At 53.2% G+C, this 26,979-nt stretch overlaps 2 protein-coding genes and 1 non-coding gene across 4 annotated transcripts in view; 2 read left to right on the top strand and 1 right to left on the bottom strand.

Moving 5' to 3' along the window:
* Positions 1-7,360: 7,360 nt before the first annotated feature.
* Positions 7,361-7,477, top strand: LOC124240507 (U5 spliceosomal RNA). The gene has a single exon (XR_006888898.1). It is a non-coding gene; the product is annotated as a U5 spliceosomal RNA (small nuclear RNA).
* Positions 7,478-12,627: 5,150 nt separating this feature from the next.
* On the bottom strand, positions 12,628-18,919 carry KIAA2013 (KIAA2013 ortholog). The gene is made up of 3 exons (XM_046660896.1): positions 17,722-18,919; positions 14,680-15,533; positions 12,628-13,297 (listed from the first exon to the last, which is right to left on the bottom strand). Exons 1-3 carry the CDS (start codon positions 18,752-18,754, stop codon positions 13,280-13,282), a joined length of 1,905 nt encoding a protein of 634 aa, XP_046516852.1. The 5' UTR covers positions 18,755-18,919; the 3' UTR covers positions 12,628-13,279.
* Positions 18,920-24,031: 5,112 nt separating this feature from the next.
* The window catches only part of PLOD1 (procollagen-lysine,2-oxoglutarate 5-dioxygenase 1), a 26,394-nt gene continuing 23,446 nt past the window's right edge, over positions 24,032-26,979 (top strand). Inside the window, exons 1-2 of one of the 2 annotated variants that reach the window (XM_046660894.1) lie at positions 24,032-24,208; positions 25,703-25,750. In XM_046660894.1, the coding sequence (XP_046516850.1) occupies positions 24,133-24,208; positions 25,703-25,750 (124 nt within the window). In that variant the 5' untranslated portion in view covers positions 24,032-24,132. The remainder of the gene's footprint in view (positions 24,209-25,702; positions 25,751-26,979) is intronic. The other variant, XM_046660895.1, reaches the window with a different exon arrangement.

Raw genomic sequence — 26,979 nt, 5'->3', positions numbered from 1 at the left:
CGCCCAGGATCCGAACTGGCAAAACCCTGGGCCACCGAAGCGGAGCACATGAACTTAATCACTTGGCCACGGGGCCGGCCCCTGGAGAAAAATATTTTAATGGCTTCAAAATATTCCATTTCATTGAGTTACCACAATTTAGCTAATTGTCTATTGCTAGATGTTCATATAGTTTCCAGATTTTACTTTCCTTATAAAAAGTTCACTTTTTGCACACAAATATTTTTCTACATATCTATTTCCTTAGAATATACTCCCAAATGTGAAATTGTTGACTGGAAGTATATGAACTTTTAAAATACTCTTTTAAGGCTCTAGTCATTTGTAGATTGTACTCATTTTTATTTCTACCTGCAGTATCTGAGTTCCTATTTCACTAGACCATGGCCATGTCTGAGTATTATAATTTTTTAAGGGGTATTTGTTGATTTAAAGGATGAGATGTGGCATTTCAGAGTTGCTTATATGTGGATTCCTCTAAATACTGGTAAGGCAAAACGTGTTTGCACATGTTTATCAAATAAGCATATTTCTTCTGGAAATCATTCTTCTCTATGGTCAATTATTTTCTATTGCAGCTTTAGTTTTTATCTTATTAATTTGTAAGTGCTTTTTATAGAGTACAGTATTAACCCCTTGGTATATTTATTGCAAGTTTGTTTCTAGTTTGATTTTCACATTTTTGCTTTATTATTTTTAACATACAGAATTTAAAAATGTCACACAACCAGAGGCACTCACAGCTAGGACATACAGCTATGTACTGGGGGGCTTTGGGGAGAAGAATAAAAATAAAAATTTAAAAATATCAAATATGGGGGCTGGCCCCGTGGCTGAGTGGTTAACTTCGCGCGCTCCGCTGCAGGCGGCCCAGTGTTTCGTTGGCTCGAGTCCTGGACACGGACATGGCGCTGCTCATCGGGCCACACCGGGGCAGCGTCCCACGTGCCACAACTAGAGGGACCCACAGCGAAGAATACACAACTGTGTACCGGGGGGCTTTGGGGAGAAAGAGGAAAAAATAAAATCTTTAAAAAAACATATATATCAAATATGTTTATACATCCTTTTGGCTTAGAATGTTCTCTCAAGATCAGATATTTGTCTGTATTTTCTTATATGTTCGTGTGCATTTACATAGGCATGGAATTTACGTATTTAACTCGTGAATCTTTTGGGGGTTTTTATTTTGTGTTTGGTTCAGGGAAAACTAGAACTTAATGTTTGTCAAAACTGTTAAATAGTTGCCCCAGTTTGTTCACTGAGCAAACCGTCCATTCCCCACAGACTTTTGGTGCCATATTTATTTTTAAAATCAAATTCTTATATATACCAGGGTCTGTTTTGGGTCTCTTTTTCTGAGGATTGTCATCTGTGATTTTTGTGCCAGTAGTGTGCTTTCCCAATAGCCCATTTTCTCAACCAGTTGTTGGCTGTGTGAGCTTGAGTGAGGTACTTCACATCTCTGTTCAAGTGCTTTTTCTGCAACTATTGATATGATGAAGTGATTTTCTTCTTTAGCTGTTGATGTGATGATGTATTGTTGATGTGATGGATTACATTAATTAATTTTTGAATATTGAACCATCCTTGCATACCTGGGATAAATCCCACTTGGTTGTGGTGTATAATTCTTTTTATATGTTAATGGATTCAATTTGCTAACATTTTCTTGAGGATTTTTGCAGCTATGTTCATGAGAGATATTTGTCTGTAGTTTTCTTTTCTTGTAATGTCTTTGTCTGGTTTTGGTATTAGGATAATTCTAACCTCATAGAGCGAGTTAGGAAGAATTCTCTCTGCTTCTATCCTCTGAAGCAATCTCTGAAGGAGATTGTAGAGAGTAAGTATAATTTGTTCCTTAAATGTTTGGTAGAAGTCACCAGTGAACTCATCTGGGCTTTGTGCTCTCTGTTTTGGAAGGTTATTAATTATTGATTGAATTTGTTTAATAGATATAGGCCTGTTCACATTGTGTATTTCTTCTTGTGTGAGTTTGGCAGATTGTGTCTTTCAAGGAATAGATCCCCTTAATCTAGGTTATTAAATTTGTGACCATACAGTTATTCATAATATTCCTTTATTATCCTTTTAATGTTCATAAGAACTACAGTGACATCAAAATCCAACATTCGTTCATTATAAAAACTCTCAGGAGTTTTTATAATATAAAACTAGGAATATAATATAAAACTAGGAATGGAGGGGAACTTCCTCAACTTGATAAAGAACAGCTATTAAAAAAACAATAGCTAACATCACATTTAATGGTAAGACACAAAGCTTTCCCACTAAGATCAGGACCAAGGCAAGGATGTCCCCTCTCACCACTGCTTTTTAACATTGTGCTGCGAGTCTTGGCTAGTGCAATAAGACAAGAAAAGGAAATAAAAGGTATATAGATTGTGAAGGAAGAAATAAAACTTTGCTCACAGATGACATGATTATCTATGTAGAAAACCCAAAAGAATTGACAAAAACAAACAAAGAAACAAAAAAACCCTGGAACTGAAAAGCCTTTATAACAAGGTTGTAAGATACAAGGTTAATATGCAAAAGTCAATTGCTTTCCTATATACCAGCAATGAAAAAGTGGAATCTGAAATTAAAAACACATTACCATCAAGAGAATGAGGAGACAAGCCACAGACTGGAAGAAAACATTTGCAAAAGAGACATCTGATAGAGGACTGTGATCTTAAAACACACGAGTAAGAAGACAGACAGCTCCACCGGCAACAAAAGCAAAAGTAGACAAGGAGAGCTGTATGGAACTAAAAAGTTTCTGCACAGCAAAGGAAACAGTCAATGGGGAAAAGGCAACTTACAAATGGGAGAAAATATTTGCAAACCATCTATCTGATAAGGGATCAGTATCCAAAATGTATAAGGAACTCTTAAGACTCAGTGGCAAAAAAAAAAGAGAAAAAGATCCAAAAATGGGCAAAGGACTTGAATAGACATTTCTCCAAAGACATACCAATGGCCAACAGGTACATGAAAGGGTGCTCAGCATCACTAATCATCAAGGAAATGCAGATCAAAACCACAATGAGATGTCACTTCATACCTGTTGGGATGGCTATTATCAAAAAGACAAAAGATAAATGTTGGTGAGGAAAAATTGGAACCTTTGTACTCTGTTGATGGAAATGTAAAATGGTGCCACCACTGTGGAAAATGGGATGGAGGTTCCTTAAAAAATTAAAAAGCAGGACTCCCATATGATCCAGCAATCCCACTTCTGGATACTTAACCCCAAGAGTTGAAATCAAGAGACATGTGCCCCACCATGTTCATTGCAGCATTATTCACAATAGCCAAGATGTGGAAACAACACAAATGCCCATTGATGGATGAATAGATAAAGAAAATGTGGTATATCCATACAATGGGATATTAGTCAGTCTTAAAAAAGAAGGAAATCCTGGGCCTGGCCCTGTGGCCGAGTGGTTAAGTTCGCACGCTCCACTGCAGGCCAGTGTTTCATTGGTTCGAATCCTGGGCGCGGACATGGCACTGCTCGTCAAGCCACGCTGGGGCGGCATCCCACATGCCACAACTAGAAGGACCCACAACGAAGAATATACAACTATGTACTGGGGGGCTTTGGGGAGAAAAAGGAAAAAAAATAAAAATCTTTAAAAAAAAAAAAAGAAGGAAATCCTGCTAAATGTGACAACATGGCTGAACCTTGAGGACATTATGCTAAGGGAAATAAGTCAGTTACAGAAAAATGAATATTACATGAATCCTCTTATGTGAGGTATCTAATGTAGCCAAATTCATGGAAGCAGAGAGTAGAAGGGTGGTTTCCAGGGACTGGGGCAAGGGGGAAATTGAGAGGTGTTCAATGGGCATAAAATTTCAATTATGTGAGATGAACGAGTTCTGGAGACCTGCTGTACAACATTGTGCCTGTGGTTAACGATATTTTATTGTATACTTAAAATTTTTTTTTTTTGAGGAAGATTAGCCCTGAGCTAACGACTGCCGGTCCTCCTCTTTTTGCTGAGGAAGACTGGCCCTGAGCTAACATCCGTGCCCATCTTCCTCTACTTTATATGTGGGACGCCTACCACAGCATGGCTTACCAAGCAGTGCTATGTCCGGACCCGGGATCCGAACTGGCGAACCCCGGGCTACTGAAGCAGAACGTGCGCACTTAACCGCTGCGCCACCAGGCCGGCCCCAATATATATCTTTTTGTGTCTGGCTTTTTTCACTTAGTATGATGTTTCCAAGATTGTCCATGTTGTAGCATGTGTCAGAATCTCATTCGTTTTTTTTTTTTTTAAAGATCTTTCTCACCACCAACAACAACAAAAAAGATTGGCACCTGAGCGAACATCTGTTGCCTATTTTCTTCCTTTTTTCTTCTTCTTCTCCCCAAAGCCCCCTGGTACATAGCTGTGTATTTTCAGTTGTGGGTCCTTCTAGTTGTGGTATGTGGGATGCTGCCTCAGCATGGCCTGACGAGCAGTGCCACGTCCGTGCCCAGGATCCGAACCAGCAAAACCCTGGGCCGCCACAGCAGAGCGCAAGGACTTAAGCACTCAGCCACGGGGCCAGCCCCAGGATCTCATTCCTTTTTAGGGCTGGATAATATTCCATTATACAGCTATACCACGTTGTGTTTCTCTATTCACTACCAATGGACATTTGGGTTGTTTCCACCTTTCGGGTCTTGCGAACAATGTTGCTGTGAACAATGTCACTGTGAACATTCAAGTACAGGTGTCTGTTGGAGTCCCTGTTCCCAGATCTCTGGGGCATACACTTAGGGGAGCAGCTGCTGGGTCATAAGATAATTCTGTGTTTAACTGTTTGAGGAGGCAACAAACGGTTTCAGACAGCGGCTCCGCCATTGACAGTCCCACCAACAGGGTGCAAGGTTCCAATTTCTCCGCATCCTTGCCAATACTTGCCATTTTTCTTTTTATTTTTATCACGATTATGATTATTCAGCCATCCTAGTAGGTGTGAAGTGGCCTAAGTTTGTTTTTAATAAAGCAATTTCTGACAGATTTTTTTCCAAAAGAGAAATACAAAGTAAAGTTTTTTCCTTTGTTGTGGTTGATCATTACACTCCATAAGAGGAAAGGGTGATCGGGTCTGGGGTTCCCTTTCCGTCCCCTCCCTCCTTCACATGGGGAGATAGGAAGCCCACCTGTCGGTCCAGGGGGATGAGCCAGCGGGTGGGGAGGGAGACGGTGCCGCGGGGGGCCACGTGGGAGGGGCAGAGTCTCTGTGGGGTGGGCCACAAAACCCAGGTGGAGGGTCAGCCTTCCACCGGAGGAGGGCAGAAGCAGGGGCAGGTACCGGCAGGCTGGTAGATTTGGGGCGGGAAGGGCTTCTGCTCTCTCAGTGAAGTCCCTTGGGAGGACCTGGCCTGAGAGCGAGTCAGGGAGCAGGAGCATCGAGGTAAGGGGAGAAAGTTTAAAAGGGACATCTTGGGAGTGGGAAATGGAGCCAATCAGAGAAATGTGAGAACATGTTGAGGCCCTCCTCCGAGGTTTGCTCAATCCTCCGATTTTTCCAGCAGTTCAGCAGCTGGGGCAAAGGGCGGGGTCTTCCGAGCTGAGGAAGATGATGGGAAATCGAGGGAGAGGAAGGCGCAGCCGAGAGCGACAGCATGCAGGATGGCGCTCCACCAACCAGCATCACTGGAGTTGACGACCACGTGCAGCCCCCTCCCCTCCTCTCCCGCTTCACGGAGTTGGGGCCCTTCCTCTACCGGGAGTCAGCCGGCCCCACCCCATTTCCCATCCTACCCCTAGCTCTTGCATGTTCCCCCCCTCCTGCATCTTCATGCTCTCCCCTGCACTGCTTCCCCCAGCGATGGTCAAACCCCTTTGACACTTTCCTCATATCAAAGAAAGACAAGGCCTCCTATAACTTCACATGCCGCCCGGCTGGTTTGTCTTGAGCGTCCCCTCGGCACCCCCACTCCTTCCCTCATCAATGCCCCGCAGTGGGGCTTCATCACCCCCGCTCCCTGGAAACCCCTCTGGCCAAGGTCAGCGACTTCCCTGCCAGGACAGCCACTGGCCTCTGCGGTCCCCGGCGTACGTGACCTCTCGTGGACGGTTAGCACCCTCCCTTCTCCTGCCCTTGATTTCAGCGTGGCCCCACTCCTGGTTTTCCTCCCGCCTCTCCGCCATCTTCCTAGGCTCCTTCACCTGCTTCTCTGGCTGCACCGCCCCCTGTATGCCCCCATCCCCTAAATATCTACCTAGCCTTTTTCTCTCCTCACTTCCCACCCTGTCCCAGGCCTTGCCCGCGCCCTGCGCCTCCTGGCCACCGTGTAGCTCTGCTGGCTTAAATGCTCAGCTTCCTAATTCACCTCCCCAAACCTTCTTGTCTCCTATAGTCGCCACATTTTCACCAGAATGGAGGTCCAACAGTGGTTCTTGGCCTAGCCTGCTTCAGAATCACCTGGAGGACTCGTTAAAACCCAGCTGCTGCCCCGCCCCCCGCATCCCCCGCAGGGTTTCAGCTCCAGTAGGTCTGGAGTGGGACCCAAGAATCTGCACCCCTAACTGGTACTCGGGTGATGCCAATCTACCAATCTGATCACCTTATTCTTTTAAACTCTTCAGTACCTCCTCAGCACCCTCAAGGGATGTCCAAGCTCTTGGCTGGACATTGAAGGCCATCTGACTGCTTACCCTGTCAGCCCTGTGCCTCCTGCCTTGGATGCCTCACGTCCTGCAATGCCGGTCCTGTAATCTGGGCAGATGTCACAAGCATTCTGTTATCAGTGCGCATCACACACACCTGGCTTACCCACGGCATAGCGTGAGCCTTGAAGATGACATTTTAGGGATTTCTCTCTGATCCTGGAGCCCAGCACAGGGTTTAACGCGGTGCTCAATAAGTATGTGTTGAACGAATGAATGAAGATAATTATTTTCCAACTTTGTTTTTATTTTATTATTTTATTTTATTTAAGTCCAAAAGAAATTTTCACTTGGAGTGCGAATTATAAGACAGACTTTACTGGTTGGACCAGGCTCAGGTCTGTATTCTGCGAGTCTGGCCTCCACTCTGCCCCCTGGTGGTAGTCCCCATCCCAGCGGGAAAACGAGGGGACTATTTAAGGTATTTCCGGAAACCGGAGAGCGACGGCCGAGACCTCGTTTGCATACCCACAATGCATTGCACATAGGGCCATTTACGACATAAAGATGACTAGAGTCTCCTTTTTGTTTCGAACTATTTTTTCCCAAAAATAAGCCTGTTCTCACAGAATTGTCTGTGGAAAAGACAGAAGTCACCAGTTCTTTCGGGTAAATAGTCACCATTACAGTGTTAGGGGTAACAGTTACCCGAGGAATGTGTGCGGGAGAAGGCGGGTATACTCTAGTTTCTCTTCAGATCGCATAAATCTTTCGCCTTTTACTAAAGATTTCCGTGGAGAGGAACAATTCTGAGTTTTTAGCCAATTTTTTGAGGCCTTGCTTTCAGTAAGGCTAATAATCGTGTTTAAAGGTAGTCTAGTCCTGAGTATTCTCTCGCTTAGATTCTGTGTTGTTTGTTTCTTTCATGTATTTTTTTTCCTATTTTCTTTTTTCTTGCCTGATTGTCGTAGCTGTTCTCGCGACGATCTGAGGTTTATTTCTCTGCGTTCGACCGCGTACGCGCTTCCGGTCCCTTCTCGCTCTCGTGGGCGGGCTCCGCAGGTCTCGCGCTCTCCCGGCGCTCGTGACGGCCGCCCCGGCCTCGCCGCTGCTCTCGCAACCCGTGGGCTCCCGGCGCCGAGCCAGCCCCGGGGGCGGAGTCGGTTTGCCGCCTGCCTACGGGTGGGAAGCGGCCGTGCGGACGACCCCCGGCCCGCTCCTGCCCGCGGCGCGCGGCTCTGCCCACCTCGGGGCCGTGTGGCGCGAGCGCCGTGTCCTCCGGCCCGACGGAGAGCCGGGAGGGACAGGCCAGCTCGGAAGGGGCGCCCTGCGCTCACTCGAGCCCGACCGGCTGAGCGACAGTGCAGCCGTCGGAAGCTGCAATTGCTCGCGGGTTTCCGCCTCCTCCAAGAAGCTGTCCCCGCCTCTCCGGTGGAGGTTAGAGGTGCTCCCACAGCCCCCATCACAGTCTAGCTCTCCAGTTTTTCTTTTTTTTTTTTTTGAGGAAGATCAGCCCTGAGCTAACATACGCTGTCAATCCTCCTCTTTTTGCTGAGGAAGCCTGGCCCTGAGCTAACATCATGCCCATCTTCCTCTACTTTATGTGTGGGACGTCCACCACAGCACGGCTTGCGGAACGGTGCCATGTCCGCACCCGGGATCCGAATGGGCGAACCCCAGGCTGCTGAGAAGTGGAACGTGTGCACTTAACCACTGCATCACGGGGCCAGCCCCTTGCGGTCCAGTTTCTTATCCCTCCGTCTCTCCTTTAGACTGTGCATTCCGTGAGGTCAGGCACTGTATCTGTGTTGTTCCCCCTTCCCAGCCAAAAAGATTGCTAAAGGGGATTTGGTCAATAGAGGGGCCGAGAACGCCACATCGGATAAATGGGCTTGGGGGTAGGTACAGTCCACCATGTGTCCTGTCCGTCCCTTCGGAGACTCCCCAGGCCTGTCCTGCCGGGAGAGACACCTGGATGAAAAAGCAACAACGTCCCTGCCCAGAAAAAATTGGTGCAGCTTCTAGGCAAATAGGTAAGCGGCTATGTCCAAAACGTGTCCCCATGACTGGGGCCGGTAGTGGGAGCATCTAGTTTGGAAGCTGGACAGACCTGGGAGCACATCCCAGACTCCACAAACTGTGTGACTTTGGCCTAGTGCCCCGTCATCTCGGAGGCCCCACTTTCCTCATCTGTAAAATGGGAATGAAACCTTGCAGGGAATACCGAAGACCTGCAATTTGCTGCCAAGCATCTACTCCCCCTCCTTCCTGATAAGAGCACCCCCAGTTTCCTTTGGGGGGCAACCCCTCTCCTAGTATTCTCTGTTCAGTGGTTTGAGGTTGGTTCCGTGCCCAGCTCTGAGGACGTAGCCTGACTGGCCTAACCTGACCAACATAGCCCTCGCACCTGACCACAGTGACTGGCTCAGGGATGGGCTGTCCCATCAGAGTGAACCTCGGCTCTGTGGATAGGAGCACTGGGACTCAGACTCTGCTGGCCTTTTTAGGAGGGCATCAGGCTTGTGATAACTGTGGCCATTTTTTTACTACAAGGGTAGCCAGTCTGAGGATGGAAGGTAATCTACAGGAAGCAGAGCTAAGAGATGAGTCCTACTGAAACACTTGAGTCCTTGATCAAGCCATTCCTGAAGCTCCCACTGGACTATACTGTTATGTGAACCAATACTTTTCCTTTTGTTTAAGCCAGTTATAATTAAGTTTTCTGTGACTTGCAACCTCAGAAGTTTCACTGAAACACGAGGATTAAAGGACATAATGCCTACAAATGCAATTCAGCAAGCATTCTTTGAACATCTACCCTGTGCCAGGCATTGTACTAGTCTCTGGCCATCCAGAGGTGACAAGACAGATAGAACCACTGCCTTCACAGAACTGAACCCGATGGGCAAGTGCCAAGCACAGAGCAGATCTTCATCAAATGTAACCTTTCCCCCTTTGTCACCCAAGGCCAGATGCATGGCCCGCTAGAAGATTCCCAATGAACATTTCCTGAACCAAATGATTTATCGGAGGCTTCCATTGGCCAAAGTCTACAACAGAGGCTCCCAGGACCCAGGAGTGTCACGGTAGGTGGCTTGCTCAGGGTGAGGCTGTGTGCTCGGCCAGGGCCCAGCAGCTGCTATGGTCCCACCCTCTCTGAACCTCCCTTCTGCGGGGACGACAGCTGTCCCACAGCAAGAGGGGTGATCCGCCCGATCGCCAGACCCCTAACCAGACGCAGAAGCTCAGACCGCTGCTGCTGCTCAGGGAGGGGTCCCTAAAGCAAGACCCAAAGTGCAGCTTGTCTTGTTCTTAAGGTTTTTACAGTCAGGCAGCCTTTCGAGACTCCGGGGAGAGCTGCAGAACCTCCTCGTGAGAAAGGAGGAAGTGCATTTCACATTCCAGGGCTTCACAGGTCCCTTGAAGCAGATTACCAACACAAGCCAGAAGAGCGTAAGGTTCCTTCTTCATCCAAGAGCCTATGAATCTCTGTGTTCTTGTCCGTTATCACCCCTGCAGACTTCCACTCCTCCACCCGGAGAACACGCCCGTCCCAGTGTGTTTGAGCTCCGATAAGAATATCATGGACTGGGGGCTCCTAAGCAACAGGAATGTGTGTCTCACAGATCTGGGGGCTGGAGGTCCGAGATCGGGTGCCGGCATGGCGGGTTCTGGTGAGAGCCCCCTTCCAGGGTGCAGGCGCTGTCTTCTCACTCTGTCCTCACGTGGCAGAAAAAGGGCGGGGAAGCTCTGGGGGGTCTCCTTCCTTAGGGTACTGACCCCATTCAGGAGGGCTCCCCCGTCACGACCTAATCACCTCCCGAAGGCCCCACCTCCCAACACCATCACGGCGGGGTTTGGATTTCAACATACGAATCTGGGGGACACAAACGTCCAGTCATGACGATGCCTCTGGGAGATTCCAACCTCCTCTGGGAACGTCGTCCAGAGGCGCTGCGGGCCTGTGGTGGGTGCCTCCGACCCAGGCGGGAACTGGAGTGCAGATCCCAGGGACAGGAGTGGGAGACGGCGCTGGGCAAAGCGGAGGGAGGGACCACCAAACCCAGGCTGCCTTACGGACGCCTTCCCCACGTGGCAGTGGGGCCCTGATCCCTGGGGCCGTCTGAGGAATGGCAGAGAGTGGCTCTCAGAATTGTCCACCCCAGGGTCAGCCCAGGCGAGCATGGCCCGCTGGCTCCGTCTCCCATGGGGGAAGGGCCGCCCGGAGCGGTGTTCTTCACCTGCTTCCAGGCTGCACGGGCGCTGAGCGTGAGCAGCTTCCTGAAGGGAAGAGCGAAGCTGAGGCAGATGCTGTCGGGGTCGTCCACCTGTGCCGAGCTGTGGCTGCACCCGCAGCAGGAGGAAAGGATGGGCTGAGAGGCCGCAGGTGGAGCCGAGGGGATGCGGTGTGGGTAGGCTTCCAGGGAGTTAATGCGTTTCCAAACCAACGTTTCAGCTACTGGGAAGCGCGGGGTAGCGTGCAATTAAATTTTCCATATCAGGTTTCTGCCCCCGAGAAAGCAACTTGACAAAGCCTCTTTGTGCGTCTAGCCAAGAGGCTAAGAAAGCTCCTCCCAGTGTGCCACTGGACTGCGAAGGACCCACTGGATGAGTGCCTGGTTGCTCCCAGCTGGCGCCCGCCAGCCTTTCCTCTCTGCGAGGGTGGCCCAATGGGAGGCACCGCAGAGGTTCACAGCGGACACTGCCAACGCCATCTCTGAGCAGAAGAGAAAACGCTTTATCCCCATCCCATCTCTCAGAAGCCATCAGAGGAAAGGTATGGAGAGAAAGGGAACCACGTAGGGGCTCAGAGAGAGGCTGAGCCTGAGTTTGCATTCCAGCCCGGCACTCGGCTGGCACTCAGTGGCACTCACTGGCTACGTGGCCTTGGGCAAATTATTCACTGTCTGAGGTCGGTTCCTCATCTCTCAAATTGGGATCTTAACCCGCAGCAACCACCTCCCCCCAGAGGCCGGGTTCATGTAAGATACCTAACACTCGTGCTCACTTAAATGAGAGCTGTAATTCACGAGGACTAGTTTGTTGAAATTCTAGTCGTTCAGTGGGTATTTCCAGGGCACCAGGTACGTGGGTTCATTTTTACATTTATGGGAGTGGACACTGTGCCCGGTTCCAAGTTAAACAGAGTGGGGACTATGAAGTGTGGCTCTTGTTGTCAAGCACCTTCCAGGTTAATGCAGTGACTGGAGAGCATGTCACGCTGTAAACCACACCCAACTGCACCCCAAGAGGTTCCTGCTCCCCAAAATGGACAAGCCGGCCAATGGCTGGGAGGAGCAGGCATTTCCGAGCTCTGCGCCATCCAGGGCAGAAGCGGAAGGTGCACAGGACTGAAGTGGCTGGAAAGGCTGGGCCACTTGTAGCCGAGCTGGAGACACTTGTTTACTTCTTCTCCTGGCCATCTGTTTGGGCCACTCGGCTCCTTGGCAAGCAACCCAGGTTCTTGGTGAGTCATGCTGCTTAAAATGCTCATCTGGGACCCAGGGAAAGCAGCACAGCACTGAGGATGATGGCCGCCCCAGCTGGACTGCTGCGCCCAGCTCCGTCCCTTTTTGGTCCCAGGCCCAGCTCCCTTCTCCTCCCTACAAAGGCAGGGCTCAGATCTCAGCTTCAGCGAACAGCCGGCAGAAAGCCTACTCAGGGCTTTTTCCTGTGGCCCGTCCTATGGCCAGCCAAACCCAGGCAGGCACATCTAGGCTATTCCGGGCAGGCAGGGGGAGACGGCACTGTGGCACAGAGGGGGCCAGGGGCATGCTCCTCACTCGGCCGGGCTACCCTGCAAACCCCCAGGTGAGCAGAAAGGGCGCCACTTCCACATCTTCTGAGTGGACTCCTCGGAAGAGGAGAAGCCGTGGGAAAGAATGACCATCCTCACAGCGGGGCCGGGGGTTTGGTCCTTCTGCTTCAGACACTGCCCAAGAGTCTGGTGACGGAGGGAGAAATGACATCTCCAGAGGTTTCAACCACACACAAACCGGTCATGGAAGTTTGAAAGAGATTTATTTAAAAACAGAACAAAAAAAAGCTTTGGTATTTCAAAACCCAACAATCGTCAATCCCTAGAAAGTTCAACACCTCCCGCAAAGCCCAGATGTACAAAACCACAGTCTCCACAGGCTCACGACGAGAAAGAGAGGAAGTGCAAAGAATCCGGGGCCATGGCCTCTGAGCGCTGAGGTGGCACAGGTTGGAAGTCACCGTAAGACCCACTGTCTACGGTGGATGCAGAAGCCCTCCAGCAAAATCTCAACAGAAATAAATTAAAAATTCATTCCAGAAAGAACACATTAAATTAGAAAAGAACACAATTTCTCCTAGACAAGAGTCTTTTCAAAAGAGGGTCTATTTCCTGGGACAGAAGAAAGGGGGAAAGTAGAAGGAGTGAGTTCAATTTCAAGTATTTTCCATATAGGTTCATTTTATTGAGTCAAAGCTTACAAAAAGTCCACTGGCCCCGGCCCTCCCGCTCCCCAGTGCAAACTCCTGAACATCCACACGCACTTCTGCATCACTGGTGTCCCCAACAAGGCACAAAAGGGTGGGTGCTTTCAAAGGACCCCTTGTTCGCGGCAGCAGGACCCTCAGTGCTGGGCGTCTTGTGCAAATGGTGGCTGAGAGCAGGACTGTTGGTTCACTCAGACACTGGGATCTTCCTGTTCAATTAACAGAACAAGTTGTTATGCTCGCCGCCAACGCTGTGGACAGCTCCAGAAACATGGGGGAAGCAGGTGGTGGAGACGACCCTGGCAGCACCCACCCAGGCTCGGATCCGGCCTTGCAGACAGCTCCTGGCCCAGGGACGTGCTAGCACTACTGTGGACTGAGTGGCCTGGGGACCTCCTTGGACTGACGCAGGGTGTTCCCTGGGCTCTGCTCTGGGGGGCCCAGATCGAGCACAAGTAAACTGAGGGACATGGGGCAGTACCCCATGGTGGCAGTTTGGCTTGTCCCCCAGATGAGGTGGGGAGCAGGGGTGGCTGGATGTGTGCCAGATTAAGAGCGGAGAAGCCCAGCAGCCAGCAGGGAAAAGCAGCCCGCCTGCTAAGAGAGACTGCAAAGCCCGTGTGGGCACACGGAGCGCCTGCTCCAGCCCCGCTGGTCAAGAGATGGCCAACTGGGACAGCTGCCTGCACGTTTCTTTCTGATCTGACTTTCCACTTGTCCTTCAAGCTTGAGGAGCCCAGACCTGCCTCCCGTCCTTCCCCCACTCCTTCAAGTCCACTGCTCCTTCCTTCTCCGAGTCCTGCCCTCCAGCCAGAAACTAGACACCAGAAGTCGCAAAGCCCTCTGGGGAGGTGAAGAGCCCTTTCTCCCGACTACGGGGAGCACAGACCCAGGGCTTAAATACAGCTCTCTCCTCACCACGTCTGCTGTCTGACAGAGGAGAGGGAGACAAGCCTGGCTCCTCTGCAGCGCTCTCTCCTGGGACCACCCACCATGGACTCCCCCCGGTCCTCCTCCTGGAGGTCCTGGCAGTGAGGAAGCACAGGAGACTGGGCAGCAGGCAGGGAAGGTGGCCTCCCCGAGACACCAGTTCTGATCCCCAAGACACATCCCAGATGGGAGTCCCACAGCGACCGTGATCAAAGTCACAGCTTCCTGGGGGCAAAGATGTTTCAGGAAACAGGAGGGGAAGAATCTCGCCCTGTGCTGACAAGATGACCCCCGTGGGCCCCCAGTGAGGGACTGACCTGGGAACTGCAGTGAACAGACCCTCAGGGTGAGGGCGGCGGTCCCACCAGCGCTCTAGACAGAGGCTTCAGGGCCATCTAGGGGTTTGTGGCAGTTACTTTGAAGTGCTGACCTTCACTGGGTTAGGGAGGGGACCGCCCGCGGCCGTGGGAGGCCAGCAAACCCATCCATTCACACCTGGATTTCCAGAGCTGCCCCTTCCTATGGTGTCCTCTCAGAACACACCCGCTCCTCTCTCTGTGCTCAGGGCTGGGAGCATCGCCACCCAGGCCTCACGCGTCCCAGACTCAGGACAGAACACGCGGCCGGGCCCTCAGGCTCTGAAGACACAGGGGCTTCATACCTTGCTCCTGAAGAAGGGCTTGGCCCCGGGCCCACAGTACTCGTTGTAGATGAGCTTGAAGAGGAAGAGGTGGAAGAGGGTGATGAGGGAAGCCACGCTGAACCAGAAGAGGAAGGGCAGCCCGGGGTCCTGCTGGGCCATGTGCTCGTCGTGGGCCAAGATGGCCTTGAGATGCAGCGTGTGCCGCAGGTCCTGCAGGTGCGTGAGGTCGGTGGAGATGTAGAGCAGGGGCGTGATGGGCTGCGTCACCATGACCGAGAAGACGTGGCCCTGGGGCGCCGAGGTCAGCTCCACGGGCTCGTCCAGGCAGCCCGCCTCACAGGCGTAGATCTTGATCGGCTGGCCGCGGGACTCCACGGACACGTGCAGGTATGGCTTGCCCTCAGTGTCCACAAGCACGGCCAGGTTGATGTGGTCATTCTTGTAGCGGATGCCGTGCAAGGCGTAGCTGTTGTGTAACACGTCAGGGTCGGCCTGGAACTGGAGGTGGTTCTCGGTGAACTGCAGCCCACCGAAGCTGAGCACCATGCCCTGCAGGATGCCTGGGGCGCCCACCTTCACCAGCCCCTTGCAGCCGCGCTTCTGCAGGGTCAGCTTCCACAGGTCAGAGAGCTGCAGGATCTGCTGGACGGAGGACAGCTGGCCCGGCCAGAGGTTCTCGGCATGCATGGTGGCGTGGCCACTGAAGCAGTGATCTTCGTAGTTGAGCGTCGACTCCATCTGGTCTCGCTCCCTGTGGCTCAGGTTGGGGCTGAGCAGCGGGGCTGGTGAGCAGGAGAGCATGTAGTACAGCGTCAGGTTCACGGTCAGGCCGGACGGGGTGTGGGCATCCGTGATCTTCTTCATTTCCACTCCTGTAACACCATAAAGTCTGCACGTTAAGGAAGAAAGGCATGGCCGGGATGCTGAGATTATGAAACAGAGATCAAGAGCAGCAGAGACACAAAGTTTTTGTCCCTTGGGATGAAACGGCAGTTTGTCTCCCTCGAGTACGGGCAAAAGTCATCTTGCCTGGCCTCCTCACCAGAGCCCTGTGGGCCCGAAACCTAAGATCCTGTTAAAAGGCAGTGGGGCCTCCTGCCAGAGCCCGGAAGAACACTGACCTAGCCAGGACCTGGTGCCAGGTGAAAAGTCCAGTTCCCCCACACCGGAACACTGTCACCAATGCCCTGGCCAGTCTTGGGCTGCCTCTCCTCTCTGTCATCTCTCTCCCAAGTTCTGTAGTGTTAAATAACACCTGGACACAGGATCTCCGAATCGAGATGAACTCTAGACTCAAACAGCTGACCACCCTCTTGGTGTCTCCACTGGCCATCTGACAGGCGTGTTGAACCTGACATGGTTTGAATTCTTCCAACCTCAAACCAACCCCTCCCCAGACACCTGCTCAAGCTCTCCCCCTAAGTTCACGAGTCACCTCAAGTTCTCATGCCCCACAGCCAGTCTGTGGAAAGTCTGGGTGGCTCCACTTCCAAAAGTATCAGAACCCATCCACTTCTGTCTCCATGCCCACAGCTCTGGTGCCAGCCGTCCTCCTCTCTGCCCCGGGCTCCTGCGAAAACCTCTTCTCCAGTTTCCGTGCTCCTCTCTGGCACCTGTAGCCTATGCTCTAACAGCAGCGGGATCTTCAGACATGTGCATCAGCTAGTGCCTCTGCCCTGCTTCCATCCCACTTAGAATCAAATTCCCCGTCCCCAAAGAGGCCTACAAGGCCCTCAAGGATCTGGCACCACCACCCTCCCTGGCTGGCTACCACAGCCACACTGGCCACTCAGCCACACCCGCTCCTGCCTCAGGGCCTCTGCCTGGCTGCCTCCCTCCAGACCATCACATGGCTCGCTGCTTCTTGCTATTCAGGTCTCAGCTTCAGTGTTTCCTCCTCAGAGAGGCCTCCCTGACAACCGGGGCTAAATAGGGGCCCCACCCCCACCCCTGTCACCCTCAATCACATTTTTTTTTTTTCCTTTTTCTCCCCAAAGTCCCCCAGTACATAGTTGTATATTTCAGTTGTGGGTCCCTCTAGTTCTGACATGTGGGATGCCGCCTCAGTGTGGCCTGATGAGCAGTGCCATGTCCGCGCCCATGATCCGAACCGGCGAAACCCTGAGCTGCTGAAGCAGAGCGCGTGAACTTAACCACTTGGCCACGGGGCAGCCCCTCAATCATGTATTTTTAACTTTTCTCCAGGGGACTTTTTATTCTAAAAAGCTATCTTGCTTACTTATTCAAAATTTCACTCTCCTGATGTCTGTCTTCCTCCCATAGAGAATTTAAGCCAGCACCACGAGAACAGGAACTTTGTTCTGTCCACATGCACATCACTCATACGGAGTCCCTGGCAGAAGCATTCAACAAACACTTGTTGAAGGAATTAAGACTCTGAGCAACTAAATACAAGGACTCAGAAACCTAGAACCCTGGAAACCAAAATCCCCCTCATCTAGATTAGGGCTTCCTTTTCTCAGTCAGTCAGTAGGGGGAAAGAAGTTTTCATCAGACAGGAGCATTCCACCTGCTGAGGAAGAGATTCCACTCCCTCCCGGTGACAAAGCTGCAGCCACAAGTCAGGACACAGGGCAGCCTAGCAGGAGTCACGCCGTGAAGCCCACGCTCAGCACCAGCCAGCCTGTGGGGAACTGAGGAAAGAATCTGGGCACCGGCCAGGCCTCTCTCTGCCTGCTGGTTTATCTCCCACACACTGACCCGAAAAACCACTCTGCTCAAGCCAGGCCCCGCCTACAGAAGCAAATAAGACCTGCCCTTTTCGCTCGTTCTTTCATTACAATCTCATAAAAGCCCTCTGTTGTAGGTGCTACTGTTATTACTGAATACGAGCCCAGGGAGATCAGGCGACTGTCCAAGGTCACCCGCACTGAGTGGTGGAGCAGAGTCAGCCCCAGTCAAACGCCAAGCCCAAGTGTCAACCAACCCACTACTCCCCTTCAGGGTCACCTCTGCAGACTCTGGAGGGGCATCTCCGGGGTGGACCCTATTCACCCTGTGCAAAGTGTGGACTGTGGACAAGCACTGGCCAGGCCTCACCTGGGCTGAAGAGCTGAGCCCAGAGGCGCTGGTGGTCATGAAGTAGCTCGGCTGCCGGCATCTCCAAGAGCTCCAGCATTTCCTTCCGTGCCAAGTCCTGGAGCACCTTGAGCTCCTTGGCTGCTTTGCTTTTGAGCACCTGGGGATTAACGGGGCCTGAGACATGCACCACCCACAGCACCGTCTCGTCCAGCTGCGTCTTGGGAGCCACTTGGAGCCGGTTCACTAACTTCTTGGCAGCTACCACCACCAGGTGCACCAGCCCCGTGGCAACGGGGGGAGACCGGCCCGAGTAGAGGAGGAACTGATGGTCTCCGACCTTCTCCAGGGTACTGGTGAAGGCCCTGGGGGGCGGGCCGGCGGTGGGCCCCACAGTCTGCAGCGCGGCCACGCGCTCCGTGGGGTTGTTGAGCTGGATGCGCTGCAGGTAGACGTGGGGTCGGCCCCGGTGCGCCAGAAAGTCCTCTTGCAGCAGCACGCAGTCGCGGCCGGATCCCGTGACAAGGCCGGAGGCTGAGGCGGGTCCGGCGACGGCGGCCGCAGGGCCGGGAGCTGGGGTCCCGAGCTGCAGGCAACGCACCCGGCGCAGCAGCCCCTCCCGCAGCAATAGCACCGACTCTCCAGCTTCGGAAAGCGCGCTCAGCGGGCGCAGCTGTACGAAGGGCAAGAAGTCCGGCGCCACGGCGGGCTCCCGCTCCCCGGGGGTCACCCACAGCCGGTTGGCAGCCACGTCCAGGGCAAGGAAGCCGTTGGCCACCAGGGCCGGCACTCCAGGACCCAGCGGTACAGCCTCGCCGCGCTCCCGCAGGCCGCGCCAGGCGCGGGTGGCCGCCTCCAGGCAGGCAGCGGGCTCGGCGGCGCCCGGCTCGCCGCGGGCCCAGGGCAGCAGGTGCAGGCCGCCCGCCGCCTGCCGCGCCCCGGAGCCCGCGAGCCACAGCAGCAGCAGCAGGAGGCCGAGGAGGCCGAGCAGGCGGCGGGCCCAGCTGCTCGACAGCAGTCCCGGCAGTCCCTTCAGCCGCTGCTGCAGCCACATCGGGCCGCCAGGCGCGGGCGCGGCGAGGGGGCGGCCGCCGGGCCCGCCGCCCAGCCCACCGGCCCGGCCGCCCGCGCCTCACTCCCCGGTCCGGCCCGCAGCGACCACGCCGGCCTCCGTCGCGGCCGCTGCAGCAGCTGCCACCGCCGCTTCCTCCTCCCTCTTGGTTGCCCCCAGCCGTCAAACGACGCCGGCCGTCAAGCGCTGCCGAGTCTTTTGCGACAGGTGGAAAAGGAGCGGGCGGGAAGCGAAGAGGGGGCGGGCCAGAGGGAAGGAGGCGGAGCCACGGCGAGGGAGGGACGGGATCTGGGGAGGGGCTGGGTCGCCTTCGGGGCCTATAGAGTGAGGTGCGAGGGAGGCCGGAGATCTGGGGAGGACTGGAAGCGCCCAACTCAGTCCTAGAGAAAACACCCGGCCAGCCAAACTGAACACGTGTTGGGCCCCGTTTGCTACTGATGGATTCAACAGCCCTAAGATTTAAAAAAAATAATAAAAAAACTTTTTTCTATAAAAATGATGATCCTCACTGCAAAAAAACTTAGTACAGAAAAATACAAAAAAAAAAAAAGTAACCACTATAAACCAGACTTCCTAGGATGTGTTTTGTTGACCACTTTTTTATTTTATTTTTTTTAATTATTCTCCCCAAAGCCCCCCAGTATATAGTTGTAGATTCTAGTTGTGAGTGCCTCTGGTTGTGCTGTGTGTGGGACACTGCCTCATCGTGGCCTGATGAGCGGTGCCATGTCTGCGCCCAGGATCGGAACCAGCGAAACCTTGGCCTCCGAAGCACAGTGCGAGAACTTAACCACTCAGCCACAGGGCCAGCTCAGTGTTGACCACTCTTAACAGACCTTTTTTGAGGAAGATTAGCCCTGAGCTAAAATCTGCTGCCAATCCTCCTCTTTTCGCTGAGGAAGACTGGCCCTGAGCTAACATCCGTGCCCATCTTCTTCTACTTTATATGTGGGACGCCTACCACAGCATGGCTTGCCAAGCGGTGCCATGTCCATACCTGGGATCCAAACCGGCAAACCCTAGGCCACCTAAGCGGAACGTGCCACTTAACCGCTGCGCCACCGGGCCAGCCCCAACCCTGAGTTTTAACTTCCTAAACAGCATAGGACACTAAAGTCTCATACTTTGAAAACGGCTTTAAATTGTGAATCATCAATGCAAAAGAGAAATTTTGCTTTTGTTTCTGGGGGGAGAATTCAACATGAGCCCGGGGGCGGACAATGGGGTGATTGTTTCTACTTTGGTTTCGGGACATTCCAAATGCAGACAGTGGTTCCCAGTTGTTGAAAATTAAAACGGTCATTTGAGGTGGCTTCCTGTGGGCTGAGAGCAGACACAGATGTGTCTGTTAATTTCGAGGGCCAGCCCCTGTGAAAAGATGCCTGTCCAGGTGATCCTACTGTTTGCTTACATTTTTGTTTTTAAGGTTATTATCAAAACACAAACACAAAATTCTTAATTTCCATTGGGAATTTACAAACCCCACAAAATACGTTTGTGGATACACAGGAATCCATGAGCGACAGTTAAAGAGCGAGGACCCACCCAACCCTTTCAGGGAGGCGGAAATATTTGGGAGGCACAGTGAGGGGAGAGCCAAGGACGGGACCAGGCTTGATCCCACCTGTGAAATGGGGATGATCAGAGAACCTGCCTCGCATGTTAATACAGGTAACGCACAAGGCGCATGACACACAGTAAGTGCTCAGTTAGTGGAAACCCACAGAATTATTTTCCCTCTTACAAACTTTCATGTAACAGACGAATATCTTAGCCCACTTGTGTGAATGTTTCTGTGAGGGTGATTCCTGGAAGCAGATTCCTAGGTCAAAGGGAAAACTCATTATTCATGCTCTTAACTTCCTTGCCATTTTCAAATACCCCAGGGGGAGGGGACTGACAGCCAAGGGTCAGCAACAGAGCCACAAGAAAGCCAGGGGGTCAAGAGTAAGGACCGCTTGAGTTTTGAATCTTGGCCTTACTCCTTGGTAGATGTCAACTGACTTCCCCGGCCTCAGTTTCTCCATCAATAAAATGGGGATCAGGGGCCAGCCTGGTGGCACAGTGGTTAAGTGCGCACGTTGTGCTTCTTGGTGGCCCCAGGTTCGCCGGTTGGAACCATCCTATGGTAGGCGTCCCCATATAAAGTAGAGGAAGATGAGCACGGATGTTAGCTCAGGGCCAGTCTTCCTCAGCAAAAAGAGGAGGATTGGCAGTAGTCAGCTCAGGGCTAATCTTCCTCAAAAAATAAATAAAATAAATAAAATAAAATAAAATGGGGATCATGAGACAGAATAGGATTGCTCTAAGAAGCACGTGATGCATTTAGCATAGTGCCTGGCTTAAAATAACCATTGACTATTTAATTGCTTTTTACTAGGAAACAAGAAACACATGTACATGACACAAAATTCAAAATGTGCCAAAGAGTGAAGATTGACAATTAGGTCTTCCTCTCTCCTGGCCCCAGCCAGTCTGTTCCTTTCCCCAGATGCGACCTCTGCTACTGTTCCTTGGGGACTTTTCCAGATATTCTATTCGCCTACAGATGTACAGACATATAGACGTATATCTACATTTTCCCTTTCTCAGAAACTGTAGCATATGATGTACACTCGCGTCTTGCTTTTTCCACTTAAGGGAACGGCTTGGAAATTCTATTAGTAGTAGTAGAAATCTTAGCATTAAAGGGGCCAAGTGCCAGTGGGACTCGCTGACGGGTGGAAAGAGGGAAGGGCTGAGCAGCACAGTGTGGCTGTCCACCTACCGAGGCCGTTGCTCTTCCTCCGGCCAAGAAAGGAAATGGATAAAAGAACAGGAAAGAGAGAAAAGCCTCCTGTGGCTCCGGACAACTGCCCTCCAGGCCAGCTGTCCTTTCTGCACCTTCCCAGGAAAGCAGAGTCCTGCGCCTTTAACTGTGCCCAACACGTGCTGCACGTACCAGGAGCAACATCTGGGCGGCAGCCACCACTGGTTAAAGGGACAGGCCCTCCTTTTGGATGAAGTTTGGACTGGGTTCAAGTTCCAGCAATTTAATGGAGGGAGGAGGAAATAGATACCAAAGGCGTGAAGGGCAGGCTTCCCCAGGGTGAATCTTTTCTCCAGGGGAGGACAGCAGCCTGCAAGATTGATTCCCCCTCTTGATTTGTAATTTGACTCTGGGGACTTGGGCCATGGGAACCCCACTTTTCAAGGATTTTTTCTGTCCACAGTATGTCACCATCGAGATTCTCCTTGGGCCCCATCGAATGGGGAGTTAGAGCCGTGCCTCCCCTCCTGTGGTCCCACATCAGCTGTGTGACATGGAGCAGGCTGCTTCACTTCTCTGAGCCCCAGTTTCCTCATTTCGAAAATGGGGGCCATATTACCTAACTTGAACCCTTGTTTTGAACATGGAATGAGACAGAGCTTTGAAAATTGAGCCAGCCCCCATATGCTCATTCTCCACCCCTCTGCTCATCCCTCCATTTCCTCCTGGAAGGATCTGGAATTTCAGTCTGCATCCTCCTGAATTCAAAAACATCCGGTGGATTCTGGCACCAAGTCCTGTCCCCAGCTGTATGTAGCAGCTCCCTGCCCTGGTCCCAGTTGGGTGGCTGGGGCCTTGATTGCACTCAGGCCTCTTCCTTGTACTTGCCCTGTGACCTTGGACTTGATGCTGGGTCCCTCTGGTCCTCACTTCTACCATCTGTACAGTGAGTAAATCTCTGTATAATGAGACAGTTTCCCAGGTTCCCAGGGATTGAATCTATCTTCTAAAAATAACGTGCTGATTTTATTTGGTTTGTACAAATAGTATATATTCATTGTAAAAAATCCTAAAAGCAATGAAAAATAGCAATTAGAAAATAAAAACTACCTGGCAATAATATATGTAAAAATATGTATATAATACGATAGTCCTACAACCTGGAAATGATCATTGTAACTATTTGGCTGTCATTTTCTTTTAGCATTGTCTCTTTAAGAACATATTTTTAGGGGCCGGCCTGGTGGCGCGGTGGTTAAGTGCACGCGTTCTGCTTCGGTGGCCTGGGGTTCTCCGGTTCAGATGCTGGGTGCGGACATTGCACTGCTTGGCAAGCCATGCTGTGGCAGGCGTCCCACATATAAAGTAGAGGAAGATGGGCATGGATGTTAGCTCAGGGCCAGTTTTCCTCAGCAAAAAGAGGAGGAGGATTGGCAGCAGATGTTAGCTCATGGCTGATCTTCCTGAGGAAAAAAAAACAACAAAAAAAGAACATATTTTTACTGAGTGGGTCACACTGTATATACTGTTTTTTCCAGTTAACATTGCATCGGTGGTATATTTCCCTTGCCAAGCAGTCTTAGGGTTTCTCTTTCCCCAGAACCTATGCATGACCTGCTCTATGTGGTTCATCCACGTGGTGACATTCCTCTTCCCTCTGCCCTTTGCCTCTGTGGGAGGACCCCTGACCACCCAGGTCGCACCTAGGCTCATTCCTCCTCTAGAAAGAGGCTCCCTCACTCTGAGGGTCTCTCCCAAAGAAGGGAAGGGTTTTCCCATAGATGGATGCCCCTGGCTGACGTCTGCTCCCGAACCCCTGTTCTAGAGACCCTCGAGATGTTGGGCTTTGAGAAGACCCAAGGCTGTGAAGAGGCCCTTAACAGTTTCATTCATTCAACAACTGTGACCTCAGGTGCAAGACGGTCCTTGGCTCCGAGGTTCCGCTGGCCTCCCAGGGACATCCAGGCGGATGAAGTGATTCCCTTTTTGGGAGATGGTGAGGCGCTCTCTGCATTTCCAGCAGCCAGGAGGGTGTGGGCAGGAGTGTGGGTGCCTCCGAATACACTACTGCCCGCCGCTGCCCAATCCGGGCTCAGACCTCCCGCCTACGGGTTTGGGGAAGAACTAATGAAATCCTAAGGGCTGTTCTAAGTGGGCTACAGGTAACAATGTCATTAACCCGAGCAAGACCCGGTGACCAGATGCTCTTACAACCCCCACTTTTCAAGCGACGAAGCTGAGGCTCACGGTGATTGACACCCCCAGGCCTCGCGCAGAGCCTGGCGTACAGAAAGCGTTGCCTCGCCCCCTCGGCCCGCTCTGCCTGGTGGCGGGGAAGCCCCCTCGGGAAGCCGCGAGGAGGGCGGGCGGCGGGAGGACCCGGGAGCCGCAGGGCCAGGCGGAGGGAGCCGCCCCGCTCGGAGAGGCCTCTGTCCGGGCCAGTCTGCCGGAAAACCCTTCCCCCCGGGAGCGCGGCCGGGAGGGTCGAGAGGGGCGGGGCGACGCCGCCCCCGGGGCGGGCTCAGTGCGTGGCAGCGGGACTGCCGGCCGCGTCGCGAAGTTTCCAGCCTGCCAGCGCCGCTGGCTGCCCGGACGTCCCCAGACCTCGGCCATGCGGCCTCTGCTGCTCCTGGCCCCGCTGGGGTGGCTGCTCCTGGCCGAAGCGAAGGGCGACGCCAAGCCGGAGGGTGAGGGCCTGGGGCCGGGGCCGGGGGCGGGAGCGGGAGCGGGCACGGGGACGGGAGGGGATCGGGGCGGGAGGGCTGGTCCAGGGGCTGCCTCCCTAAGGACCGGTCTGTACTGGAGGCCTGGGCTTCCGAGGAAGTCTGGGTTCCGGCTGCTTGACGCCGAGTCGCTGGTGACTTGGACAGATGACTTCCCCTCTTGGGGTTGCGGTTCCCACATTCGCGCAGCTGGGAGGGGAGGGGCAGCCCAAGTCCTGTTCAGCACCAAGAGGGTCAAATAATAAGAGCACTCATAATAATAACGGCAATGGCTACCGCTTGTGAAGCGCTTAGGAGGAGCCAGGCATCAGCGAAGCATGACCGCAACCCTGGGAAGTGCGTTCTTCTATTAAACCCATTTTTCGGCTGGGCAAGCTAAGGCTCCAGAGTTGATTCGTTTGCCCAAGTCACACAGTCTGTGGGCCTTGGAACCAGGATCGACACCAGGTGTGTCTGCTTCCAGAACCCAGCTCAGAGCCACTAGGCCTCACAACCGTGGGGTGACCCGCTGCTGTGCGGGGTCAGGGGTGGAGGTGGAAGGGGTGGCTCCCATTGCAGAGCCCTCTGCACTTTCACCTGTGTCCTCTGTGGTCCGCTCTGCCCCTGCCAGGTGGGTCTTACTCTTTCCAGGTTGCACACGAGGAAACTGAGGCCCAGACAGGTTCAGTCACTGCCCAGGGTTGTCCAGCCATGGAGGGGTTGGTCCGAGGTCTGCTGGACTCCGGGTCTGGTGCTCCTGCTACATCTTCGAGGCAGATTGGATTTCAAAGTGTGCCCCGCTACCCTGATGGGTGCTTCTGTCCTCCCCAGCCCTCCCTGGGCCACCTCCAGGGCTGCCCGCCGAGCACCTGAGAGTCCCATGGAGGACATAGACTGTGGCAATCCTAGCAAAGCAGAGCTGAGCTGGCCACACCTCCCATGGCACCCTCTTCCCTCGGCCCACCCTCTGGGAGAACCTGGGGGCCCAAGGGGGCAGGGTGGCAGTATAGCAGACCCTCGGGCCTGGAGAAGGGATGGGAACCCCCATTTCTGAGTACCTCCTGTGTGCTGGGTTGTGCCCAAGGCCGCACACCTCCCACTGGTAACGCTGGTGGTGCTTAATCTTCATGAGGCTTGGTGTTCCAGCCCACCAAATGGGGCACGAACCCCCACTCCTAGAGGTCTTACAAGGATCCGAGGGATGAGGCCTGTTGGCGAGGCTTCAGCTTGTTGCCTGGCTCATAAAGGCATTTCCTGGCCCAGTGCTGCCAGCTTCCCTGGAGTATCTCAGCAGGGCAGTAAGACAGGTCAAAAAATCCAGTGAGGGAGGTGCTGAGCCCTGGGCTGGGCTGGTGGTGTGTGCAAAGGGCCTGTGGGCTAGGTCCACTCCCTGGCCAGGAGCCGGGATCCCTGTAATAGCCTTTTTCCCTGGGCCTCTCTTTCCCCTGCTTCTGCTGATGTGGGCTGCCTCCACCCCAGACCATCCCACGAGAGAAACTCCAGCTGCCCATGACGAAGCCCACAGAGGTGAGTCAGGGAGGGACCAAGCTGATGACAAGGTTTCAGGTGCCCTGACTCCCAGCACGTAATGGGAGGGGGCCAAGCAGACACAAGGCAGCCCCTACGGAGGGTTCAGGATTCAAGATGTTGCTGAGATAATCCGGGTGAAGCACCCAGTAGACAGTAGATCGTTGACTGGGGCACAGGAAACAGCGGGTCCCAGGCGTGGGGCTAATGGCAGGCTCCCCGCAAGTTGAGGCCCTGTGCTGCTCTTGCTCCTTTCAGACCTTTTGATGAATGAGCAATCACTAGCTCCATTTTGCAGATGGGAAGACTGAGGCCCCGAAAGGTTGAACACCTGGTCTCAGGTTGCCACAGGTGGTTGGAGGTAGCATCATTGACTGGGAGTCAGACCCTCTGTTCCTTCCTACTGATCCCCACTTCTGGATGGGGGAGCTATTGCCTGGAGACGCTGCCTGGGGGAGCCTGCTCAACTCCCAGACCCCGCTGAGGTGGGACCCTCAGCCTGCTGGCTAGGAGGACAGAGTGGGATAGTAGTTTTTCCAGCAGGCCTTGCGCAAGCTGCCCACTGACTGGTGTCAGCTCCTCCCTTCCCCCAGCTGGGCCAGATGCCCAGTCCAGCACCAGGTGGCTGGGATGGGGCAGCTGCTGAGGAACATTCCACTGGGGCAGGCGCAGGGATAGGGGCACAGCGGGGCCTGAAGTGGGGCAGGGGATTTGCTATGGGGTCTTGGGAAGTCTGGAAGGTGGAGATACTCTCAGCAGCTTATCCACCTCCGCACCTCAACACCTGTGATTTGGCACATGGGGAGAAAGATGGAGTTTTCACTTTCAGGGAGCTCCCAATCTGAGGGGGGGACATGGAGCTCCTCACCTCAGTGGACGCCCAGTCTGGTGGGGGAGACACAACCCTCTGCTCCCAGAGAGCCCTGTGCCTGAGGAGGGAGGCATTGGCGTGTCCTGGGGGAGCCCCCAGACCGGTGTGGGGGATGGAAAAGGCTTCAACAGAACAACATCCAAATAAGCACGTTTCCATAGAGCTGAGGGGGCAGGCGAGTCCAGGGGCCCTGGTCCTTTCTCCCTCCTGCAGAGGCTTCTAGCTGATCCCCGCACTCTCCCCGGGCTCACGCCTTTCCCTGCAGCCCATGGGATGGCCATGGGGAGGGAGGGACCAGCCGGAGCTGACGGTGCTGAGATCCGAGGCTCCAGGGATGTCAGCTGGGCTTGGCGGGGGG

Source organism: Equus quagga, chromosome 5 (assembly GCF_021613505.1).
Source record: "Equus quagga isolate Etosha38 chromosome 5, UCLA_HA_Equagga_1.0, whole genome shotgun sequence".
In the NCBI taxonomy this organism is placed as follows: Eukaryota; Metazoa; Chordata; class Mammalia; order Perissodactyla; family Equidae; genus Equus; species Equus quagga.
Note: the sequence above shows the minus strand (reverse complement) of the source record. Positions and strands in the feature narration are given on the sequence as shown.